Below are 25,208 nucleotides of genomic sequence, written 5' to 3' on the forward strand. Positions count from 1 at the left end.
TATGTAGTATCCTTGATCTGGGAGCCCAAGTCACATGGAACATAACCATGTTCCGTGCCTTCAGCTTTCTTCTGCCTCATTTATTTGTATTCTGGGCTTTTGTTTGTTTCTTTGGACCAACCCCTTAATTTAAAAATCAAGTTGAGGGAATCAGAGAAACAAGGGGGCCAGATTGAGCGCCATTCACAATATTGAATGGGTGCTTGTTACGTGCAGGTACAACTTTTCTGGATAGTGGGGATTTGCAGAAAAATAGGAAGTAGTCTCTACATTTGCAGTATAATTTCTCCCAGTTGAAAGGACACCACTGGTTAGGACTCAGGTAGGTAGAAGAGCCCAATCCTCTGGCTTTTATCAGCTAGCCAGACAGTTATTAGCAAGTAGCTTCGTAGAAGAAATTAGAAGTTTGGGTCCTACCTGCAGTGTGCCCTGCTTGTTTCACCTTTTTCTAACCTCTCGTCTCCTGATATTTCTGACTCAGATTTGCCCCCCACCCTCACCACTCCCAGCCTGCCCGCCCCCCAGTCAAGACACTGATGTGATGCAAGCAGATACCAGCTGAAGCCAAAATAGAATGGATAGTTATCTGGGGAGATAAAGTGACAGGAGTACCGTGTTCCCTGTTCAGGCTTTTGTTCAAAGGAATGTGTCTTTTATTTATAGACATAAAATTTAAAGGCATAGACAGACAGAGCTTGATATTACCTCTTCTTCCTCTAACTCGTTTCCTAGAAATACACTCGATATAGCTACCTTTTTTGTATGTAAATTGAATGTGTTAGATGAGTGTTTTATACCTGGCTCCATGTCCTTTTAATAGGTTCTGTTACTGTTGGGGTTAAGGCTGCTTTCTAAATTTTAATGCTTCAGTATTTTGCTTTTATAGGACACTATTTTATCTGTACTTATCTGAAGCACAGGTTACTGAAAAAGGCAGGAGGTTTTAAAAGATGCCAAATATAGGTGCTGTTCATATTAATAAACTTATTATATTTAAGTCAGGTATGGCTAAGCAGATGAAGTCTCCAAATTGTCAATGCGTTTGCAAAGTCGGCTACCCTTAATAGACTTCCTGGTGGTTAGTAGGGCCTTTGTGCCAGGAAAAATGTAGTAGTAGTCTGCTCTTAAACTTGCGTTTTCTTGCTTCCACACACCCAAGAATGAAGTTCAGAAGGGCGCCACTAACCTTCTGATGCTCTGGAGAGGTGACTTCATTTTTCTGAGCCTTGACTAAAAAGTGTTATGTGCCTCGTATTCTCAGAGTGTGTTTTTCCTTAAGCTCTGAGAAGATTTTACAGATTGAGCCTCATGAATTTTTACAGCCCTTCTGCAAGAAAGGGAGGAATAGAGCCTATAAAACACTCTGAATCATTCGAAACAAAGATAAGAGAATGTAAGGAACCCAAGATACACTTGGCTAGCCCATTTTTAACAGGTTAACTGATGAACAAGAAATAATTTTTATACAGACATGAAAACACCTGGTTAATTGTAAACTTTGTTTTTGTAAACGATGTAGATAAGGAAATTTATTTTCTCCCTGAAATTAAAGAATGATTCTGACATGGTATACTCTCACTTACCCTTCTAAGGGCAAACTTAATTTGAAAAAGCAATATGAATGCTACATTATAGGAAGGACCTTATATTCAAGAGTATCATCATATCTGTAATTCTGTGAGCAAGATTAGTCACAAAAATAATGACTATGCTTTATAAGCATAATATTTGAAGTAATTTTTTAAAAATTTGGCTATACACCACAAGGTTAATTGATTCTTTTCTTCCCACTCTATTGTGGTTGACATACTCTTTCTTCCCTTTAAAGACCCATTTTATTATGCAAATGGAAAAAAACTGAAAGACTTTGTGTCTGAGAGAGAAGGCTGCTTTTTGCAGGGGGACTCATGCACCTGTTCCAGCCCTCAGCCCCCACCCCGCTGCCCTTGGCTGCCAAGTCCGGGACTTGGTGATCAGGGTTGGTAGGTGTGGGGTCCTTGAATTTTGACTCCCATTCCCTTTGTGACTTACTCTTATTTCGCTGTCTAATTTCTCCCCTTCCAACTCTCAGCATGCCAGCAGCAGCTGCATCGTGGCGCCTGCCCTGCTGCCAAGAGGGCAGGCAGCCTCCTTGGAGACTGTACTGTGCATTCTAGCCAACTGTTAAGAGCGAGATGCTGGAGTCAAGACATACAGACCGCTGACACTCAGATCCTTCTAGGGGGCATTTAATGGAACACTGTGTGCATGGTATTTTTTTAATTTAAATTTTGGAAACTTTTTATTATGCAAAGCCTTCAAACATATACAAAGGAAGAAAGAATACTGTAATACACCTTTCTGTCTGTCCTCTTCACCCATCATCAACACATAGACCATCTTGTTTCACTGACCATGCTGTTTTCCCCATCGTTTATCCAGGCTACTGGGAGATTTGTTTCCAGGGATAAATCTTTCTTAAATTATGCTTTCTTTTCCATCCTTCTTCAATCTAAGATCTGTCCCCTGAATGATTTTCTCAATCCTTTCTTCCTAAAAGTAAGAGATATTAGAGTCTCTTTTTTTTTCCTTCTAAATTAAGCCGAGATGCTATTAAGCCAAGTAACTATCATGTTTTCCCCTAAATTTTTGAGGCCTTGTTCAGTTAGCCAGTCTACCATAGCATGGCTGAAGTGTGCTTAGAATAGAGAGTTTTTTCAAGGTAACTGAATTTGAAACTCGTCTCCCATCCAAGTATTAACCAAGCCTGACCCTGCTTAGCTTCCAAGATCAGATGAGATTGGGCACTTTCGGTGATATGTGTAGTAATAGGCCACACCCCACAGAGCTGTTGTAAGACTTAAAAGAGTTAATATACTTTAGTGTTTAATACATGCTAGTTGCTATCACCGTCACCACCAACATCATTTTTTGCCCCTCACCAGTCATTTTATAGAACAGAGAACTGAGGCCTAGGTGGATGAAGCAGCCTCCTTCAGGTCAGATAGCAGTTTTATCAGAAGAATTTGAACAAGAAGCCACGTGTCTCAGTTCCTTTATTGAAGTAGATACACTCTCGTCCTCAAGGAATTATGCTCTGACAGCAAGAATGATTTGTGAAGGAAAGGGAAGAGGATTAATAATAGCATGAACAAAGGAATTAATATTGCTGCCAGAGAGGTAAACCTTAGAAGCTTGTATGTTTAGAAAGCAGAGTGCTCTGGGTAACATGCTTCCTTTTTTAGTGGGAAGGTGAGATTTTGTTTAACAAAGGAGATGATTTGGCTAATGAAACTGAAGAACACGTTTGGTGCTCAAGGGGGAAAGAGAGGAAAGCTCAAGAATGGGATGTGATCAGCAGACTTGGGGAACATTTGCCTGTGAGATTAAGAGAGAAGACAAGCTCTAAGAGGAGAGGGGAAGGCAAGATGGTTTGAACCATCCGTGAATGTCAAAAACAAAAGAAATGGATGGATCCTAGACTTGTAAAGCCAAAAGGGGTCTGACATTTCTAAAGTTTTTATTCATCACTGACTTTAGCATGTGCTCAGGATTATTCTACTTATTTACGAGATTATTCATACAATTTTCATAACAATTCTATGAAATAGGCACTAATATTGATTTCCTAATAGCTAAGGAAAAAGACACAGAGAAGTTAAATAACTTGTCCCGGCCATTTGTTTATTTTTGAGCAGGATTTGTACCCACCCAAATAGTCTGACTCTAGAATCTGTGTTCTTAAACACTCTGCCCTGCTGCTCCATGGCAACCAAAGCCCTGGTGTTTGCATAATACTGAGGAAACCAGTGTAGAGTGATGCCCTTTAAAGAGGCTAGAATCCTGGCATTGCTACTCACCAATGCCTGCACTCTTGGCTGACCCAGGGACACTTAATATTTAAGTCCCAGTCAGGTTTCGGGAGGCAGACTCTGCCCAGTCAGTGTGTACATGGACCGGTCTAAGAAGCTTCGTCATCACTGGGTGACGTTACATTGGTTCTGGTTGCCATTCTAAGAGAGTACTCTTCTGGTTTGTTTTCGTGTGAAGCTGTAAAACAACCCTGGTAGGGATGTGTTTGGTATCTTCATTCATTCATTCACTGCCCAAGTACTTCTTGAGAGCTCTGTTCTAGATGTTGGGGGGATGCCAGTGAAGAGAGCAGTTCCTTCTCTACAGAATCTCCACAGAGTTTTCCTTTCTTAGGAGCCTCTTCTCTTCAGCATATAAACTACCATTATTGCTCCCAACTTCCAGAACAAAAAGAAAAATCAAGAGAAAGTTGTCTTGACCCTACTTTCCTTTCCAGCTACTGGCCATGTCTCTTTTCCCATTTGCAGCATAATATTTAGAAAGTAGCCTATTCTCGTATTGGTCTTCACTTTCTCTCCTCCTACTGTCTTCTAAATACACACCAAGCTGACTTTCTCCACCAGATCGCACCAGCTCCGGGCTTGAATCACATCCCCCTGCCTTCTAACCGCTCCACTTAGATGTCTGTCGACTTTGGCTTCACCCTTGACCCCACTTTTGCTCTCACAGTCCACCATCTATTCCATCAGCGCATCCTACTACTGACTTTAGCCTTTAAGTCTCTCCAAAACCCAGCCGCTTTCTCTCGCTTTCACTATCACAGCCCTAATCTACATCACTATCATCTCTCTTTCCCAGTTGGTCTTCCTACTTCCTTCCCCAACCCCTATACCCACCACTGCCTACTATCAACACGGCAACAAAACAGTTCCAGTCAGAATGTATCCTCTGCAGAATCCATTATTAAAAAATATTATAATCCCACATACAACAGTATAAATTAATCTCATAACACAACGCTGAATGAAAAAAGCCACAAACATAGAGAGTTTATACTGTACGGTTACCTTCATTTAAAACATAAAAAAATAGGTGAACAGTCTATACAGTAAGTGGTCAGGATGGTGACTGAGGGGGTAGGCAGCTGACTGTGAATGAAGGAGAACGCCACGAGGACCATTTCTATTTTATCTGGGTTTTAGTGCTTCGCTGGTTAAAATCTACCAGCCGTCCACTTACGATGTACCCCTTTCTGTAGTTTGCACTTCCATAAAAATTTTTACAAAATTGTTATTTCTTACATAGAAAATCATTCGTTTCTAGACTTAAGAGATAGGAATTTATCAGCCTTTATAGCCATTCTAGTATAAGGCCTCCTCAGGCAAAAGTCTTATCGACTCTCTTTTATTCACCATGTATTTATTGAGCATTTGGGATACAACGTAAACATTAAAGACAAAAACTGCTTACGCTTCTGAGGGATGATAATCAGAATAAAGTACAGAACATACCACCAGGCGCCCAGAGAGGGCAGAAGCAGGAGAGGCAGGCGGAGAACGCTGGAGGGGATGGGATGAGGGGTGAGGGCGCAGTCTGACGGGACAGCCAGGATCGGCCTCACTGAGAAGGTGACGTTTGGGCCAACAGCGGGAAGGACTGGGGGGAAGGAGCCCCACGTGTATCCGGGAGAAGGGTCCGGAGGGTCCAGCCTGAGGCAGAAATGGGCAGCCTATGCAAGAGCCACGCAAGACTAGAGGGACTAGAGGAGTCTGAACAAGGACAGAGCAGCCAGGCTAGGGTCAGGGAGATGCCTGTGGCCAGATCACCGTGGGCCTTGTAAAGGCCCAGGAGTTTGATTCTGCACGAGACCTTGGCACATGGGGAGTAAATTTTTGCCTGACTGGTTTGGGTCAGGTGTCAGCTGCTTGTAGTGGGAGGCTGTTCGTTCTCATTGCTGTAAATATACTCTGTTTATTATCCGTGCTGCTGTTGATGAATGGACACCAGCTCAGGGCTCGCATCGAGCGCTCCTGTGAACTCGTCCTGCGTGTCTTTTGGTAAACTTCTGTAGCTAAAGACACCAATCTTAAATAAATTGAACAAAATATATCAGTTCTTCTTATTGAATAACTTATATAGTAACAGCATTTTAGTTCCATCAAAGGCAGCTTATTAGTCACTAGTATGGTGCATGTTAGAAGTCAGTTCCCAAGGACATATGAGGGTAAAGCAGGAACATATGAAAGGCAGAGAATACAGAGATAGGTACAATGGATTGTGTGCCCCCAAGGACCCTAGATTCTCTTTGGGGTTAAGACATAAGCACATGAAACTACAACTAGCAAAGACGTAAAGGAAATGCTAAATGATATCCTGGGCAAGCTGCCCTGTCACCATGCTGAAGCGGGCAAGGTCACTTTGGCTGTGTTGATAGAAGATTTCAGAAAGAAGCTGGGGATTCTGTGGAGCTTGAAAGCTGATGTCAGACTTGGAAAAGCAGAGAGAGAGCGACTTTGTGGACATGATCTGGGCTAGGGAAACGGCAAGAGTGCCCGTCTATATCAGAGGGGCCTGTGGGTGGTTCATCTGAGTAAGGATAGGGCTTCGGATTCATTTTAAAACCTAGTAGATATATAGATGGATGTGTTTCTCAAATAAGTAAATAGCTGCGTTCTAACCTGAGAATGGGCTTCCCTGGTGACTCAGCGGTAAAGAACCTGCCTGTCGATGTAGGAGAGCTACAGGAGATGGGGCTTCGATCCCTGGGTTGGGAAGATCCTCGCGAGAAGGAAATGACAACCCACCGCAGTATTCTTGCCTGGAGAATCCCATGGACAGAGGAGCCTAACAGGCTGTATATAGTCCGTAGGGTCACAAAGAGGTAGACACAACTGAGCAACTAAACAATGACAACCTGGGACTATTTATATACTCTACATTTCTGAATCACCTTGATATGTTAATGCCACATTTTGATATATTAATGCCATATAACCTCAAAGTCCATAAGCTCTAAATGATTTACATATATATGTATTTTTAGACTGGCAAAGAAAACTCATCCAGTGTGACTGTGGCAGGGCCTGAGACGGAGAATAAGGCAGGCCAGACCCTGGAGAACAGCTCACTCATGGCCGAGCTCCTGAGCGACGTACCCTTCACCTTGGCCCCACACGTGCTGGCCGTGCAGGGCACCATCAGTGACCTTCCCGACCACTTACTCTCCTATGACGTCAGCGAAAACTTATCCAGGTTTTGGTATGATTTCACTCTTGAAAACTCAGTACTCTATGGTTCATAATCTTTATGTCTGTGTGCACCTTAACAAACTTTGAAACAAAAGTTTGCCGATTTTATTTAACTTGTCTGACGTTTTTTGTAAAGGCCCTTAAAGGTCCTCAGAAAGCAAGGATCATGAAGCAGATAATAATATATTCATTGCTCTATTTTTTTAGAATAAAGCATATTTGTATAAAAATTAAACCTAAGATCTACTTTCCTTTTCCCCTAGTAATAAATACAAAGATTAATTTATCAAGGTTTTTTGAAAGATTTTGTCAACCAGTCTCTCAAAATATAGCACCTCACATGTATCTTAGAAAAGCTGTGAAAAAGAACTGTGGCATTTTTTTTTAGCACAACTCTGAAATCTCTGCTTAGAGTATGACTTCTCTGGTTTGGAGGAAAACGTAATATAATTATCCCCTTTCTCCTTCCACTGTGTTTATGAATGAATACAAACCACCACCCCCCCCAAAAGAAGTTGCTAGTTAGCTTCATTTCTTTAGTCTTAATTTAGACATTGATGTGGAAATTTACAGCTTTCCCTAGAAAGCAATAGTAGCTTGCTGAGACAAGAATGCTCTATGAAGAATGCTCTGGATACTGTCTCTTTTGGATGACAGATTTTCCTTAAGCCCATGGCAGTCTTCTCCACCTTGATGGAGACCCAGGTTCCTGTCTTTATTTTTTTTTTTTGCTACTTCATGGTTTGCTCTCTCACCAGCTTTACAAGAACGTCCCCTGCTTCTGCCTCAGTTGGCATTTTCTCTCCTTACCTCCTGTATTTCCGGTTTATGAAGAGACCCGCATTTCCTTCCAACCTCTCTGCCTCCCAGAGAAAAGAAGCTTGTGACGATGTGTATTATTGCTGATAAAGCCCTTATTTAGACATTTGTTGGCCACAATACAGATTGAAATGTTTTACTGCCAGAAAAACTAGAGCTGATTCATTTCCAACTAGAGTCCAGGCGAAACACCTAGATAGGGCTTTTAGTTTGAGAATATCCGTTGTCTGTTCTGACTGAGACAGAAAACTGCCATTGGCTCATAAACTATAAAGGGAAGAGATGCGGTAGAGTGTTTTTTATGCCATGGAAAATTTAAGTCACATTTGTTCTGATTAGTGGCAATACAATTTATTGATTCTGTGCCAAATCTTAAATATATTTTTCATGAAGATAGAGTGCCATAGCAAAACAAAACACTGTGCATAAAAGTACATGAATCAAGTTTTAACGTGGCATGCTTGCTTAATAGGTGCGGCATGGTCTTGATAAACTGCTAACATGATTTAAATGTACATTTATATTGACAAAAATATGCTTTATTTACAAATAATGGTACCATACGAGGTGAATGATTAAATCAGATCTTTACATAGTTTTCATAAAACATCAGTCTAGGAAATTAATTTATTACTAAGACAAATGTGAACATTTTATAGCAGTTTTTGTGAAACCATTTTTTTCAATATTCATGTCACCTTAACACCAAATGTAAGCATGTCATCAGTTTGTCTGTGTTAAATTTTGTCTGAAGTACTTATACATTTCATTTATATGTATGTCTACCGTGTTTAATTATGCTTATAAGTATTTTGTCTATAAAAGATAAATAAACATGAATTTTAAAAACCTGATATTTTTTACTATTTTCAGATCCAGAAATAATGGTTTTCTTTGTGGTATTCATATCTGAGTGCAAGTTACTGATTCTTTGAGAGGCCAAGATTTAAGTGCATAGTTTTTGTAGTGCAGAGAAAAATGAAATTTCCTCTGATATATAGGTAAAATGACTAGTCCTAGATCCTTAAGACTACAGAGATCTGGGAGAAATCACATGAACATCTCAAGGTTAGATCTCCATCATCACAAAATTCAGTAAAGGCCAGTGTTACTGTCCTGTTTTTAACAAAACATTGTAAAAATGGCCATTTTAATTTTCTTACTCTATGTATAAATCAATTGTTACTCTTCTAAAACTGGAAAAACATTAGAAATCAACTATCCAACTTCATTTTACCCAAGAGAAACTTGAGGCCTAGAAAGGTGAAGTGATTTAAGTCACTTCATCAGTGATAAAATATTTATTTGAATAGTGTTAATAATTTTGATATGAATTATAACAAAGTTTGTGTGCTGTGGTATATTTGAGGCAGCCAGAGGTTGTCATGACTTACACTTAAATGAGCTGTGAGGTTTGGAGTTAGTCCTCTGATTTCTAGAGTCCTTAGTCCCTTCTCCTGTTAAATAATAATTGTATGACGTTTACAGGGTTGTGTTAGGGTTTTAGATGGTGTATGTCAAATGCCTAACAACATAAAGCCTGAACACAACATAGGTGTTCTGGAAACAGAGCTCTTGTAACTCTTATTACTAACCACACACAAACAGCAGTCTGATAAAATGCAAAATACATACTAACTGAACTGCTTAAAGTGTAATATGAAAATAGCTACCTACATTTATTGTAGAGCCTTCCCACCTCATTATTTTTTTTTCTATTAAATACCTCACTAAGGAAAACATTGCTAAAATAGGTTGGTTGACTCTTCTGTAATTCCTTAGTTAAGAATTCCACAGGGAACTTTTTTTTTTTTTTTTTGATCTCCTTATCAAGCATCGTGGTCCCTTTCCTCAATATAAGTAATCATAAAATACTGTTGATATCGAATGTACAAGCAATTTTACTGAATTTTTAACCCTAAAATATATTCAGGAAGTTGCATATTTCTTTTTCAGCTTATTTACTGACATTTGCATTCTTTAGAGAAGTGATTCTAACCAATTTATTAATGTGGTTAATTAAATTCTGATTGAACTTTTAAAATTGTACCATTAAATATTAATGAGAGCCTTTTTTGTTACCATTTCTAGAAACAGAAATAGTTAAGTAAACATTCATTGATACTACTTTTTTTCTCTTTATCAAAGTAAAATGATAAATTGAGAACATTATAAATGGAAAACTAATTAAAAAAGATACATGTACCCCAATGTTCATAGCAGCACTATTTACAGTAGCCAAAACATGGAAGCAAGCTAAATGTCCATCAACAGAGGAATAGATAAGGAAGTTGTGTGTGGGTGGGTCTGGGTGTGTGGGTGTGTAATGGTATATTACTGAGCTATTTCAAAAAGAATGAAATAATAATGAATATAATGAAATAATAATACTGCCATTTGCAGTACTCTGGATGGACCTAGAGATTATCATATTAAGTGAAGACAGAGAAGACAAATATATGATATCACTTATATGTAGAATCTAAAGGAAAATGGTACATATCAACTTACCTACAAAACAGAAATAGAGTTACAGACAACAAATTCACAGTTACCAGGAGGGAAGGGGAGAGGGATAAGTGGGAGACTGGGATCAACATGCACACACTACTATGTATAAAACAGATAATGAGGACCTACTGTATAGCACAGGGAACTCGACTCAATATTCTGTGATCTAAATGGGAAAAGAATTTGAAAATGAAGAGATGCATGTATAACTGAATCACTTTGCTATATACCTGAAACTAACACAACATTGTTAATCAACTGTTCTCCAATATGAAATGAAAATTTAAAAATACTACATTGCTAAAAAAAATGATAACCATCCAACAAAACCAAAAACAAAAAACACTCCCTTATAACATCTTATAATAGTAACTATTCTGCTGATGCAATTTTAGCCTTGCAAAGTCAGGAGAAAAGAATAGAAAGAAAACAGAATGACAGAAATGCCTTCTAAAACTCCTAGAGACCTGATTTATTTTCATTCTAAAGTACAGAATGGAGTAGCAAAGAAATAATCTCATCCATGTTTTAAAACTGGCATAAGGAGCCTACCCTCTTACCTCTCATGATAACAACTGACAAATGAACACCGTAATCTAACAATATGTTACCTTCAGAGGTTAATACATTGTCTTAAAAGAATGTCATTAATAACATTCACATGCAGTGTATTGGATACATGGTTGAATGACGTTACACCTTTTGAAGTTGCTGAGAAATATGGGTTTGTGGATATTATCTTTTGAGCATTTGTGTCATGTTACTAAGGGCATGACCTAAATATTATTGGAAAACCTAAAGCTCAGAATAGGTTTGACGCCATTTATACATTGGTCTGAAACACAGAAAATCCTTATGTGTCAGGAAAATGACTCTTCATGCCATATAGTTCAGTGGATAGGTGGGGTGAAAAAGAGAAAAAGATGTAATGATTGGTGCATTGGAACTCTGCTACAGTCAATGTAGTCATATATTAATCATTTTTAAAGAAATGTTTTATTTACAGATTCATTAAAAAGCTACACAAATAGTGCAGAATTCTTATATCCCTCTTACCCAGGTTTCACTCTTTTGAACATCTTACATTACTATGACACATTTGCTATAACTAAATTAAGAGATATTACTATTAACTAAAGTCCACACTCTACTCAGACTTGTTTTCTTCTATGTTTTTTTGCCCTTCCAGCATTCTATCCATTGTAACCTATTACATTCAGTGATCATGTCTCCTCGAGCCTCCTTTAGGCTGTGACAGCTTCTCAGACATTTCTTGTTTACAGTGGCCATGACAGTTTGTGGAGTACTGGTCAGGTGTTTTGTAGAATGTGCCTCAGTTGGGATTTAATCTAATATTTTCAAATGGTGAGACTATGGTTATGGGCTTTGGGAGGCAGACTGCAAAGGTGGAGTGCCCTTTGATGAGATCATGTCATATCAAGGATACTATCCACATGACAATCTGATGTTAACCATTATCATCTGGCCAAGGTTGTGTCTGCCAGTTTCCACCACTGTAAACTAACTCTCCCTATACTTTTCACACTCTGCTCTTTGGAGTTGAATCACAAAGCACAGCCCACACTCACGGGATGGGGAAGTAAGCTTCACCTCCTTGTGGGGTGAGTAACCACATAGCTTATTTGGAATTCTTCCTTATGAGAGAAATGTCTCTTCTCTCCTATTTCTTTCTCCATCACTTTGTTTTTTATGTTGGAACTCGTGAGTATTCACGAGTATTCCTTTTCCCCCCAAATACAAATCAGTGGTGACCAAGAGACATGTTTACATTTTTATAAAAGTTAATAAAGATAAGTTGGAACATTTTTCATGGTGCCGATGAATACTATTTGACATTGGGTAAGATAATATATTCTATAATGTCCCCAGACTTCATCTTCCTGTAAATATCAGATGTGTTTCTCCTTAACTTGCCATGACTCCGTGTTCACCCTCGACATTCCCTGAAGGCTCTAAGTGTTGGCTTGTGAGTGGAGCCCTCTAAGATACTTGGCTTTTCCCCACCTCATTCCCATGACTATTGCATCTTACACATAATGACCTTCTTCAGCAAGTGATGTGGAGGCAAGGTTATAGTGTAACCATTTTCCTCTTTATAGAACCAGGAGAATTCATGATCTCTTCTCTATAGTAGATACGTTTTGTTTGAGTCACAGCAAAGGCAAAGTTGTAGCTCCTTAAGTTTCTAAAGAAAGAAATGGTTCATTTTCAACCTTTGGGAAGTAATTTTAAGAAACAGTATAAGGAAACTCAGTCTTTTATCAAGGAGAAGATGCCCAAGAAACTCTTATCTTTACTTCTGCTTAATCAAAACACTGTGTGCTAAAACAAGGTTAATCTCATCCAATTTCTGCGAGGAAAAATATCAATCAAAGCAAAAAGCATCTTATTTGTCCTTGGAAGGAAGCTCAATATAGTTCCTTGTCAAGAATTTGCTCAGTCCCAATTTTCACCCCCACAAAGGAAATAAATTCCTTATAATCAAAGGTGAAGTCAAGGATAATTGCATCCAGAACAACCCATCAGTACGTTAACTCTGACCCAGGCCCACAGACAGCTTGTTAGTTACTACCCAGGCCAGAGAGGGAGACAGACAATAGACCACTTCAGAGGTCAGTTAAGGAGACGGCCTCCCACTTAGGACTGCTGCCAGGGACGTACAATCCAGTGTCTGACATCTGGGTTCTGCAGCTGCCAAGCCTGCCCTTGTGTGGCCACAGGTGTTGGCTGTAACTCAGACACGTGGAAGAAGGAACAGGAATGGCAGCGTCGTTGTGCATGTGTATGTTTCTGTGTGTGTGTGCTTTCATTTTGCTTCCCAAAAGACACATGATTTTTTTTGCTGTTGTTTCAAACTTAATGTATTTCTGCATTATGGCAAGGAACAGTTGGGAAACTAACAAAGAAGCAGCTTTTGTTCAAGAACAAAGGCAAAACAAAGCCGAGTTCTTACACCTACAGGTTAGGCCGTACATGCACAGGCTGTGTGTGGCATTGCTGGCTTAGTCTTTTGAATAGGTCTTCTCAGGAGCAAAAAAGACAGAAATGGATGCAGAAAAGCCAACGGGCAAACACAGAACCTAAATACTTATTTTCTCCCTATTTCCCCTGCCATCCTTGTTCTGGATCTTCATGAGAATTTGTACTCATCAGTGTCTTTTTGAGTCTGGGACAGACTGTATCTAGGATTGATTTCACACTGCATGAGCTATACCCATCAGGTAACACGCTTAAAGCTGTAAAACTAAGCTCTCTTCCCCTTGCTCCTGTTTCTGAGGCAAATCTAGAAGTTTCTGTCTTAGGTATTTGAGGTTCCTAACTCTAAAGATATGGGCAGTGGCAGAAATGGATGATTAAGAGAAGGGAACTAAACTGGTAAGAAGTATGAAGAGCTAATAGCCAATAGCATTTATATCTGCATTTCCATAATTAAACATACACTTTCCCCTTGGTTTGCCCGCTTCGGAGCTTGTATTTAGACACTGAATTTAATGGAGGAGGGATGAATCTTCAGATTTCATCTTACTGAGTCTTTTCTAAAGAGAAATGCTTGTATCTTCAGGCCAGGGGTTCTTCATCTTTTAAAGCCAACGTGCCCTACAGTGTTGTCCATACTGTCTTCTAAGTATTTCACCAGCCACGAAAATTTTTAACAGGTTTTATTGTGTATTTTCTATTCCAAAAACAGCCTGGTCAGTTGACTATGCTTTTTCCAAGCACAGCCACCACCCCATTTTCCTTAAGAACCTATGTTCTCTTGTTGATGTTCTATCCGTCTATGCTTAGCACATAAATACATCCTTGAGCAGGATTTGTTGAATGGTTGAGTCAAGCAGTATAATAAATCACCACATTATCTGTATGGGAGACTTCCCAAAAGCAAAGGAATAGAATTGCAAAACTTTTGTCATTTTTCAGGCCCCAGTAAGTTCCCCAAATCATCATGCTGTGTTTACACAGCTGAGAGTAATGCTTACTTTACCAAGCCTCTACAAATTGTGCCTTTTGTCTGTTTTGGGTGTTCTCCACGTTTTCCAGCTTGTGTTTTCCTCTGCCCATAATAACTGTGTATGTCCTCTCAATGACTGAGGACTGATTCTAGGCAACACAGTGTATTTTGGTGCTGTGGATTCACATTGGAGGTTCTGTCTGGCAGCCTACTTCCCCTTATGTGTTTTTGGTTATGTTTGTGTGTGTTCATGTCACAGAGTTTATTAATCCTGTCTGACCTGTTCTTCAATATGTTTTACTTGGAGCACACTTGGATATTTTAAATGACCACATTTTAGGGGAAAACGATTTTCTAGAAGCAGCAGCACCTTCCTTTGGTACTCGTCAGTATCTGTCTCACATTTCCTGCTCAGCCAACTCTTTCCTCTTCATAGAAACATGAAATCCTCCACCTCCAGCTATAAACTCCCTTTCCTTCTCTTTCATGTCCAGCTTCTTGAGAAAGTAGTTTGTGCCTCCACTTCCTTTCTAGTCTTTCATTGACCTGATTAATCGGATTTCCCACTCCTGTTGAGCACCTCCACAGAGCTGATTCATACAAGAGCCACCTCCAACCTGCCAAAGGCCTTATCTCCATTCCCTGGAGGCGATTATCACTGTTGATTAATTCACGTTCCTGAAACCAACCCTGCCTTTCCAGCCTCACCTAATGCTCTTCTCACTCAGGTCCTCTGCGTTCTTGCCCTGGTAAGCGATGCCCTGTCCCCAAGCATGCCCTGCCTTCTCTCACCATCCTTGCATTTCCTTCTTTTTGCTTGTACCACCCTGACCTTCCTTCTTCTCCTTCTTGTTTTGTTTTGTTGTTCTTTGTTTTCCAGTCAAAAACATTTCTTCGGGGATGCTTTATGGAATATAGAGAATACAAAATTTAGGATCACAAGATGAAGCAATTTCAGTCCTCTCAAAAGTCAGCCCAGCCCTCAATGCTCTGCAGATGCGAAACCACTGGTGAGACTCACTAAAAGCACTTCGTCACAGAGGAGGCTTTTTGTGAACATTCACAAGAGTGTCTGTTACGTGCCAAACCACATCACATCACACTTATGCAGCAACAATGCACTCATACTGTTTTCATTAGTCACTAGTAGTCAGCTTCATAAAACACCAGAAAAAAGCACAAGAGGGCTCACAAGACGGGTTAAAAAAAGAACCTGTCCTTGCAAAGCACACTGTAACGGAGGACGAGAAGACAGCTTTTAAAGTATTACGCGCCCTGCAGAAAGTATTCACTCCACGATCTCAAGTGACCCAACGTGTGATAAATGTTTGTACAAGGTCTCAACCAGCTAGCACCTCCTCTGGGAGCCTTTCCTTATTCTTCCTCAACTGGACTGGATTTCCTGACACGGCCCTGCCATGGATAGTATACACTATCCTGTATACACTCTCCTGCGTACTCTTCTTTCAAGGCTCTTGACCCACAGTATTACAATTGCTTCTTCACTTGTCTACTGCGTAGCTCTGTGGGTGGACCCTCACATGTACATACTACCGTGGTCAGCATGATGCTGACATAGTGTGTGTGCTCAGTACAAGTTGGCTGAGTGGACACATGATGGAATCGCCACTGATCCAAGGAAATGTATGACGTTATTTTTCATCTACGGTAGAATTTGCCTTTGAGTGTCTTTTGGAAGCCTTTAAGCATCCTTTTAGATGTTTGTACTAGAATATGCTAAATTTCTTAATGGTCCTAAACTTATCTTGTATCCTACATAATTTAGCTCTTAAATTTTTTGAAAGTAGTAATCTACCTTTGGTTTGGTTAGCTGTATCAGTAGTACCAATACTTCTTAGTACTGGATACAAAAGGTAATAAATACCAAAAGAATTTTTTGTGTTTATTATCACCTTTCAGACAGTGTTGATTAAGTCTTTAAATTTGGGGAGTTTAAGTGACTGTGAATCTATCTGTCATAACTTGGGTTTCATATTTCAGTTTCCCTTAATGTACACGGAGCTGGAACTTTCTTCTGTCTTCTATTAAATCAACATTGATTACTGCTAATTAAATTACATGGCTTTTCTTAAATCATAGATCTGTGTAGATTTAAACATACACCATAAAAATTGAATGCCTGCTTTTTTAATGGGTTGTGGCATTTTGTTTTTATGTAACCTAACCTCACTGAAGACTTTGGAAATATTAACCCTTCCACATTCTTGAAGGACAAGCTCATTTTACTTTTGAGGAGAAACAAATAATTATCTGAGGAAAGACCATCATATTGATTTTTCATGTAACCAAAGCATGATTCTAAAATATTCTTTAACTGGTTCATTCACTTGGTAGCCAGTTTACTGCATAAATTCACCTTAATTTCCATAATGGATTATAATGACTGTACATTATTAATCAATTACATTTCTAACCAGCTTGGTCACCACATTAATTATTACAATCTCTAAACTTCCTCATTTTTATGGATACTCCCTTCTCCCTAGATGCAAAGATGAAGACATACATCATTTTCAACAGATGGAGAAAATAATAGTAGCCAATCTCTTAAAACTTACATTTAGTTTATAAAAAGCAAAAGGTAAAAATCACTGTTATGTTGGTTAACACAATTCTATGTTTCTATTGTCTAAATAACAACTTGCAAATACTTTATAACATCAAGAAGTAATAAAATCTTCCATTAGACAAGCTTTTAGGCAAAAATATTCTCCCAAACTAAATTTGAAACAAAGTCCTTAATCTTTATTACCTTCCTATTCTTGACTAAAGCATTGTGTTAAATGAGTATCAAGGGTCAACAGTTTCTTTTTTCCCTCTAATTGAAAGACTATCTCCTGAAACTCTCTGTGCTCATCTTAGATTTACCACCCTAGTAATTTTACGTGACTTCAAGCTTCTATGCTTAGCAGTGTACACCTATTAGAGAGTGATTGTAGGAATAAAACCCTGATTAAGCAACACACTAGTCTCCTGGGTGTAGGTTATTTTCATTTGGGTTTTTGAGTGTTCATGGAGATACACTGGAGGCACTGGTTCTTTTTTCAGTAGAGTGTGATGAGAGCCTCATTTCCCAGGGCACACTGTCTCTACCCTACAGGTCGGAGACCACTGGGCCTGCTGCCGTTGTTGTGGATCTGATGCCAGATCCCTCAGCCCAGGCCTGCTTTGTCACACTTGTTCAGTACCAAGTGCAAGAAATGTCCCCAGCACTTGACAGAACATAAGACAGAAGAGGCTGGAAGGCCACCACTTTTCATTCCAGAATGTAACATAGCGACAGCAATCGCGGTATCTCCTCAAGAGCCAGTGACAGGTTAGGTCATCAGCAAATGCCGGGTAAGCAAGCCAATTTAAATGAAAACCCTGGAAAGACGTGACTGGGTGTGTGGGAGTTAACCAGAGGAACCAGGAAAATTTGGTGGGAACTATTTTTTTTTTTAATTTTAATATTTTCCCCCTTGTCTAGAGTGTGCAAGATGAAACACAAGACAGGAGAGAAGTAGGCAGGGGAGGGAGTGGTGGAGCGGAGTGAGGGTGTCCAGCACGGAGAAATGAAGCTGTGTTCTCTCGTGCTGTTTACTCGCTAGTTGTGACTCTTTGCGATCCCATGGACTGTAGCCCACCAGGCTCCTCTGTCCATCAGATTCTCCAGGCAAGAGTACTGGAGTGGGTTGCCATGCCTTCCTCCAGGGGATCTTCCCAACTTAGGGATCAAACCCACGTCTCCTGTATCTTCGGCGTTGCAGGCAGATTCTTTACTGTCTGAGCCACTGGGAGGCCCCCGGTTCTCTTGTGAGGGACCTAATAATAACCACTTTCTTACTGCCTCTCTTCCTGGGCACCACTCTCCCACTGAGCCTTATTTCCCGTGGGGGTCCGACCAGGCCGACCTCCCTCTTCACTGCCTATTCAGCCCCCACCTCCTTTCCAATGCCCTGTCGGTCCCCTATTGATGCTATTCCATCTTCTCTTCTGCCTGTGAGCATGCCACCCACTAATAATGCCATTTGTAGCAATATGGATGGGCCTAGAGGGTATCATAGTGAGTGAAGTAAGGCTAGACAGAGGGGAAGTATCATATGATATCCCTTATATTCAGAATCTAAAAAGAAATGATACAAATGAACTTATTTACAAAACAGAAACAGACTCAGAGAACAAACTCATGGTTCTCAGTTGGGGAAGATGAGAGGAAGAGATAGTTAGGGAGTGTGGGATGTCCTGCTATCTCTAAAATGGATAACCAATAAGGACCTATTGTATGGCACAGGGAACCCTGCTCAGTATTATGTGAATGGGAGGGGAGAATGCACCCATATATATATATGGCCGATTCCCTTTGCCGTTCACCTGAAGCTATCACAACATTGTTCATTGGCTATATGCTGATATAAAATTAAAAATTAAAAAAAAAAAAAACTACTCTGTGCAGCTCAGCTTCTAGCCCCCTCATGAAAGTTCTCCATGCATGGAGTTCATGCCCATCTCAGAACCTCAGTGGCATTCTGATCTTCTATTTCTTCCACTTGCTTTCTGATGATATTGTGTGGGTGGATCTTGACTCTCTTAAATACATTGTAAGTTTTACCAGGGTTGATAATTACTTTATAGGACATATTACACATGGCAGGAGCTCCTTGAATGCCTCACTTCCAAACATTCCAGTAGTTCATCTTAAATGGCAACCATCCACACTCATCCGAAAGGTCTTCTGTGCCCAAGGAAGATCTGCTGTCACCACTGTCATTAGATTTATTGTCATTTCTTCCTCCGCACTTTTCCCTCCTCCTTGTTTTCATGAGCTCTTCAGTATAAGCCCCCTCCCTACCCCAGCTAAAACATTTCTCCCACCAGCTAAAACACTGGCCTGCTCTGCATACATCTCTACTCCCTACCTATCCCTGTTACTTGGAGATGGAAATTTGTTTTTCTCACTTAAGAAATAGCACTCTCCCTGGTACCACCCATGACAGTAACTATATGGAGTTTTTGTTTTGTACCTTCTCAAATGAGACATTAGGTGCAAAGGATGAAAGTCAACAATATTTATAAAATCCATTAAAAAATGTATTTAGCAGGATGAGGACTTCATAAGGCAGGTGTCTATTTCATTGATAACTCTGGAGAAATAACACATTCCAGTTCTACAGACTGGACTCATGATTGAGTGTAGAACTATTCCATCATTACCAGAAATGTTTATTAAGCACCTCTTTTTGTTGTCTTTTTAAATAAATCAATTATGCACCACTTCAGCTTAGGTTTGAAGCATAGAACTTCTCCCATAAGAGATGCTCAGTAAATTCTGAATGGATAGATGCATGACTGCAGCCATGAAATTAAAGGAGGTGTGCTCCTTGGAAGAAAGGCTATGACAAACCTAGCCAGCATGTTAAAAAGCAGAGACATCACTTTGCCAAAAAGGTCTGTATAGTCAAAGCTGTGTTTTTTCCAGTTACTACTGGATGGACTATAAGTAAAGCTGAACACCAAAGAACCAATGCTCTTAAATTGTGGTGTTGGAGAAGACTCTTGAGAGTCCCTTGGACTGCAAGGAGATCTAACCAGTCAATCCTAAAGGAAATCAATCCTGAATATTCATTGGAAGGATTGATGTTGAAACTCCAATACTTTAGCCACGTGATGCAAAGAGATGACTCATTAGAAAAGACCCTGATGCTGGGAAAGATTGAAGACAGGAGGAAAAGGGGACAACAGAGGACGAAATGGTTGGATGGCGTCACTGACTCAATGCACATGAGTTTGAGCAAGCTCCAGGAGATGGTGAAGGACAGCCTGGTGTGCTGCAGTCTATGGGGTTGCAAAGAGCTGGACAAGACTGATCACCTGAATAACAACAATGGAAGGATGAATGGATCGATGAAAGGGGGTTGTTCTTCATCACACCTGCACATGGCACAGATCCATGAGAGTATCATTTGCTTTGAATTGTGCAGTAGGTTCTGGTCATCGTGTTATGCCAGTGCACATACATACTTGCCCATTCCCCCTTGGGAAAAAAGACAGTTGACAGAGTGGATGTAACCTGATGGTATATGGTAATAGCAGATATAAGTTTAGCTTACATTTGCTAAGTTCTTAGGTATCAAGCACTGTTCTAAGTGCTTTAGATATATTATTTTATTGAATCTTTTAAAACCTTATCATTGCCAAAAGATGGAAACAACTCAGGCTCCTATCAACAGATGAATGGATGAACAAAATGATGAAAACATTGGAATGTCATTCAGCCCTGAAAAGGAATGAAGTGCTGACATATGCTACAACATGAATGAACCTTGGAAACCTTATATGAGGTGAAATGAGCCTTGTGGAACAGTACTGCACTATTACACTTACATGAACTGTCTAGAATAGATTCATTCATAAAAACAGTAAGTGGCTTAGAGGTTAGCAGTGATTTGAGGCTGGGGAGAAGGTGGCTGGCAGTTCTTGCTTAGTGAGCAGAGTTTCTGTCTGGGGTGTTGATAAAAACTGTAAGTAGATGCGGTGACAAATGCACAACATCGTGAATGTAACTGATGCCACTCCATTGTACCCTTAAAACGGTTAAAACAACATATTTTATATTTTACCTCAATAAAAGTTAATGGAGAAAAACCCTGTTATTAAAGTTTGTTGCTCAGTCATGACCGACTCTTTGTGACCCCATGGACTGTAGCCCACCAGGCTCCTCTTTCCATGGGATTCTCCAGGCAAGAATACTGGAGTGAGGTGCCATTCCCTTCTCCAGGGGATCTTCCCAACCCAGGGATCATACCCAGGTCTCCTGTATTGCAGGCAAGTTCTTTACTGTCTAAGCCTGAGGAAAGCCCCTCAAAAATTAGTGGAAAAAATCCTATTATTAGCCCAATTTTAAATTTGAATATAACAGGAATGTTTAAACAAATATGAGTTATATATTCTGACAAAACAAGAAGTACAGGAGGTGAAACAGCATTGGTTCACAGCCTCAGTGATATCGAGGTTGTCCTCTCTTTGAGTCTCTTGCCTTTTCCTGATGACAGCAAGAAAATGGCTACAGCTCTATATATTGCTTCCATGTTTGAGGTAGGAAGTGGATAAGAAGGGGATGATACCTGTCTAATCTTTTTGTTGTATCAGGTTAAAAAAACAAAAGCTTTTCTTATGCCTCTAACACATTTCCACTTGTATCTGACTGGACAGAACTGTGCCTCCAGGCTGTCCTTAGATGCAAGGCGAGGAAGCCTGGCAACATAAGTGATTAGTGTTTCCAGCCTCTTCTGCTGGGCTTCCCAGGTGGCTCAGTGGTAAAGAATTGGCCTGTCAGTGCAAGAGATGTGGGTTCGATCCCTGGATCAGAAAGATCCCCTGGAGGAGGAAATGGCAACCCAGCCCAGTATTCTTGCCTGGGCAGTCCCATGAACAGAGGAGCCCCGAGGGCTATATAGTACTTGGGGGTCACAAAGCGTCGGACACAACAGAGCACGCAAGCCTCTTCCATAAGGCAACAAGGAGATGGATTGGAATGTCTGTTGAGGAATGAACACCGTCTGGCACAATGACAGAAATGAGTACCAGAGAGGTTAAAGCAGAGTTTCCTCTGCTGGAAGCAAACCTGACAGCTGACATTTTGGACTGGGTAATTCTCCGTTGTGAGGGGCTGGCATGTACTTTATGGGATGTTTGGCCCCATCCCTTGCCTCTACCCATCAGATAACAGTAGTCTTCCACCCTGCCCCCCCACCTCAGTTGTGATCATCAAAAATGTCTCCAGACATTGTCCCTAATTGAGGACCACTGGGTTAGATGATTGGCCAGAATCTCATTGCTGGGACTTCCCTGGTGGTCCAGCAGCTAAGACTCTGCCCTTCTAATGTGGGAGGCCTGAGTTTGCTCCTTGGTCAGGGAACTAGATCCCACGTGCCACAACTGAGGCCCAGCACAGCCAAATAAATAAATACATTTTTTTAAAAATATGAAGCCTCATTGCTGAGATTTGAATCCACACACCTGAATTTGCATTCCTCTTGGCCAGCATCTGAGCAGCTGGTGCCATTGAACACATGGCCTTATAGTTAACAGGAGCTATAGAGCAAGCGGACTAACTTGTATACACTGAGTTAGTGAGACACCCAGGAGATGCTTTCCCAACCATCCACATGCATTTCCTGAGCGCCTGTTACTGAGACATAAGCCCTGGCAGTTTAGAAGTCATAGCACGTATTTATGATGGAGAAAGGTTCAAGTAGCTTTACAACCCAAACATTTTCAACAGGGCAAAAATGTCTTAGATATTAAAACTCAGCCCTACCCAACAGATCTTATCCCAGTATTTAATTTCTCTATAAAGGAGTATTTAAATTATTTTCTTCTCTTTGAGGGAGCAACAATGAAAAAAAAAAATAGGTTGAGAAACATTGCTGTAGCCTAAGGAACTAGGTGGAGCAAGCAGTTTTTTTCTGAAAAGGCGAGAAATATCATTATTGACCTAAAATGAGAGAACATAGGATCTCTAGAATATGAATGGTGAGTGAATTTTAGGAGTCCTGCTGGGTGTTTTCATTAGATGCATCCCTTTATTGGTTCAGTCAGTAGTCATCCCAGTTAATTCACTTTCATGTCTCTCTATTCATGAATGTGATACATTTTAATCTTTCTCCCTTTTTTTATCACATTACTTTCAATGGAACATGCCTCCCAACAAGTGAATTTCCTCCCTTTTCTTCAGTCTCCATTATTCAAAGAGACATCTGTTTTCTTTAAGAAATAAAAGTGTCTAGAAATACACTCACAGGATTAAAACGTGTTTGCATCATCAGCTGATTACTCACATCATAGAATAGCAAGTAAATATAGTGAGGAAGACAAGTTTACGAACCATGAAATTTAGTAGATCTAGCTTTAATTCCTTGATGTTGGACAATTTACATGACCTCATAGAACCTCCATTTTCTTATCTTTGAAATGGGCCTGATGTTTGAGATAGTGTGGAGATAAGAATTAAAGGAGCTATTATTATATGTCAACTGCTTAGCAGAGAGCCTAGCCAGTAGTGAATGGCAAATATGGGGCAACTACTGGCAATAGTGTCTGTAAATAATATTGAGTAAAGCAATTTTTTCTGATAGAAAAACTAGATGGTAGTATGAGAATGGACTGATTCAGATCAAAGTGACGTAAGAGATTCCTCATCACTCAGTGGTTGACTCAGGAGAGTCAGCCAGGATTGAGTCTACCTGTTCTGAACTTAATCATGGTTCTTGCTAAGCATAAAGACAAGATGCCTAATGTTCACACAGGAGAAGGGCCACACTGGACCCTGTCTCCCTGGTACACCTCCCTAGAGCTGATGCGTCCACCACTTTCAGCAAGTCACTTAACATCTGTTTATCAGCATCCTCCTGTAACGATTAGGAGGAAGGTACCTGCCCTTCTTTCCCCATAAGATGGTGGAGAGTAAATGAACTCATTCATGCATATCTATTCCCTGTAAGATAGCGTAAGGCACAGTGCCTGTTCACAGAGTTTACATTTGTTATTTGTCTTATTTCTTTAAAACCCTTTGCTTAAGACAGAAATATAGATCAATGGAACAGAATAGAAAGCCCAGAGATAAATCCATGAACCTATGGACACCTTATCTTCAACAAAGGAGGCAAGGATATACAATGGAAAAAAGACAACCTCTTTAACAAGTGGTGCTGGGAAAACTGGTCAACCACTTGTAAAAGAATGAAACTAGAACACTTTCTAACACCATACACAAAAATAAACTCAAAATGAATTAAAGATCTAAATGTAAGAACAGAAACTATAAAACTCCTAGAGGAGAACATAGGCAAAACACTCTCCGACATAAATCACAGCAGGATCCTCTATGACCCACCTCCCAGAATATTGGAAATAAAAGCAACAATAAACAAATGGGACCTAATGAAACTTAAAAGCTTTTGCACAACAAAGGAAACTATAAGCAAGGTGAAAAGACAGCCCTCAGACTGGGAGAAAATAATAGCAAGTGAAGCAACAGACAAAGGATTAATCTCAAAAATATACAAGCAACTCCTGCAGCTCAATTCCAGAAAAATAAATGACCCAATCAAAAAATGGGCCAAAGAACTAAACAGACATTTCTCCAAAGAAGACATACAGATGGCTAACAAACACATGAAAAGATGCTCAACATCACTCATTATCAGAGAAATGCAAATCAAAACCACAATGAGGTACCATTACACGCCAGTCAGGATGGCTGCTATCCAAAAGTCTACAAGCAATAAATGCTGGAGAGGGTGTGGAGAAAAGGGGACCCTCTTACACTGTTGGTGGGAATGCAAACTAGTACAGCCACTATGGAGAACAGTGTGGAGATTTCTTAAAAAACTGAAAATAGAACTGCCATATGACCCAGCAATCCCACTTCTGGGCATACACACCGAGGAAAGCAGATCTGAAAGAGACACGTGCACCCCAATGTTCATCGCAGCACTGTTTATAATAGCCAGGACATGGAAGCAACCTAGATGCCCATCAGCAGACAAATGGATAAGGAAGCTGTGGTACATATATACCATGGAATATTGCTCAGCAATTAAAAAGAATTCATTTGAATCAGTTCTAGTGAAATGGATGAAACTGGAGCCCATTATACAGAGTGAAGTAAGCCAGAAAGATAAAGACCAATACAGCATACTAACACATATATATGGAATTTAGAAAGATGGTAATGATAACCCTATATGCAAGACAGAAAAAGAGACACAGATGTACAGAACAGACTTTTGGACTCTGTGGGAGAAGGCGAGGGTGGGATGTTTCGAGAGAACAGCATGTATATTATCTAGGGTGAAACAGACCAC

General features: G+C 40.1%; 1 protein-coding gene across 7 annotated transcripts in view; it reads left to right on the forward strand.

Annotated features, from left to right (window-relative positions):
• Nucleotides 1-25,208, forward strand: part of UMAD1 (UBAP1-MVB12-associated (UMA) domain containing 1) — a 278,777-nt gene that overhangs the window by 227,939 nt on the left and 25,630 nt on the right. For 4 of the 7 annotated variants that reach the window (XM_043462688.1, XM_043462689.1, XM_043462685.1 and 1 more), the window contains exon 4: nucleotides 6,836-8,713. The exons of 1 other annotated variant lie outside the window; for it this stretch is intronic. In XM_043462688.1, coding sequence (XP_043318623.1) covers nucleotides 6,836-7,093 — 258 coding nt within the window. In that variant the 3' untranslated portion in view covers nucleotides 7,094-8,713. Of the gene's footprint in view, nucleotides 1-6,835; nucleotides 8,714-25,208 lie in introns of those variants that run through there. 2 more of the 7 variants (XM_043462686.1, XM_043462687.1) reach the window with 1 other exon arrangement.

The sequence above is a fragment of the Cervus canadensis genome, chromosome 3 (assembly GCF_019320065.1).
Source record: "Cervus canadensis isolate Bull #8, Minnesota chromosome 3, ASM1932006v1, whole genome shotgun sequence".
In the NCBI taxonomy this organism is placed as follows: Eukaryota; Metazoa; Chordata; class Mammalia; order Artiodactyla; family Cervidae; genus Cervus; species Cervus canadensis.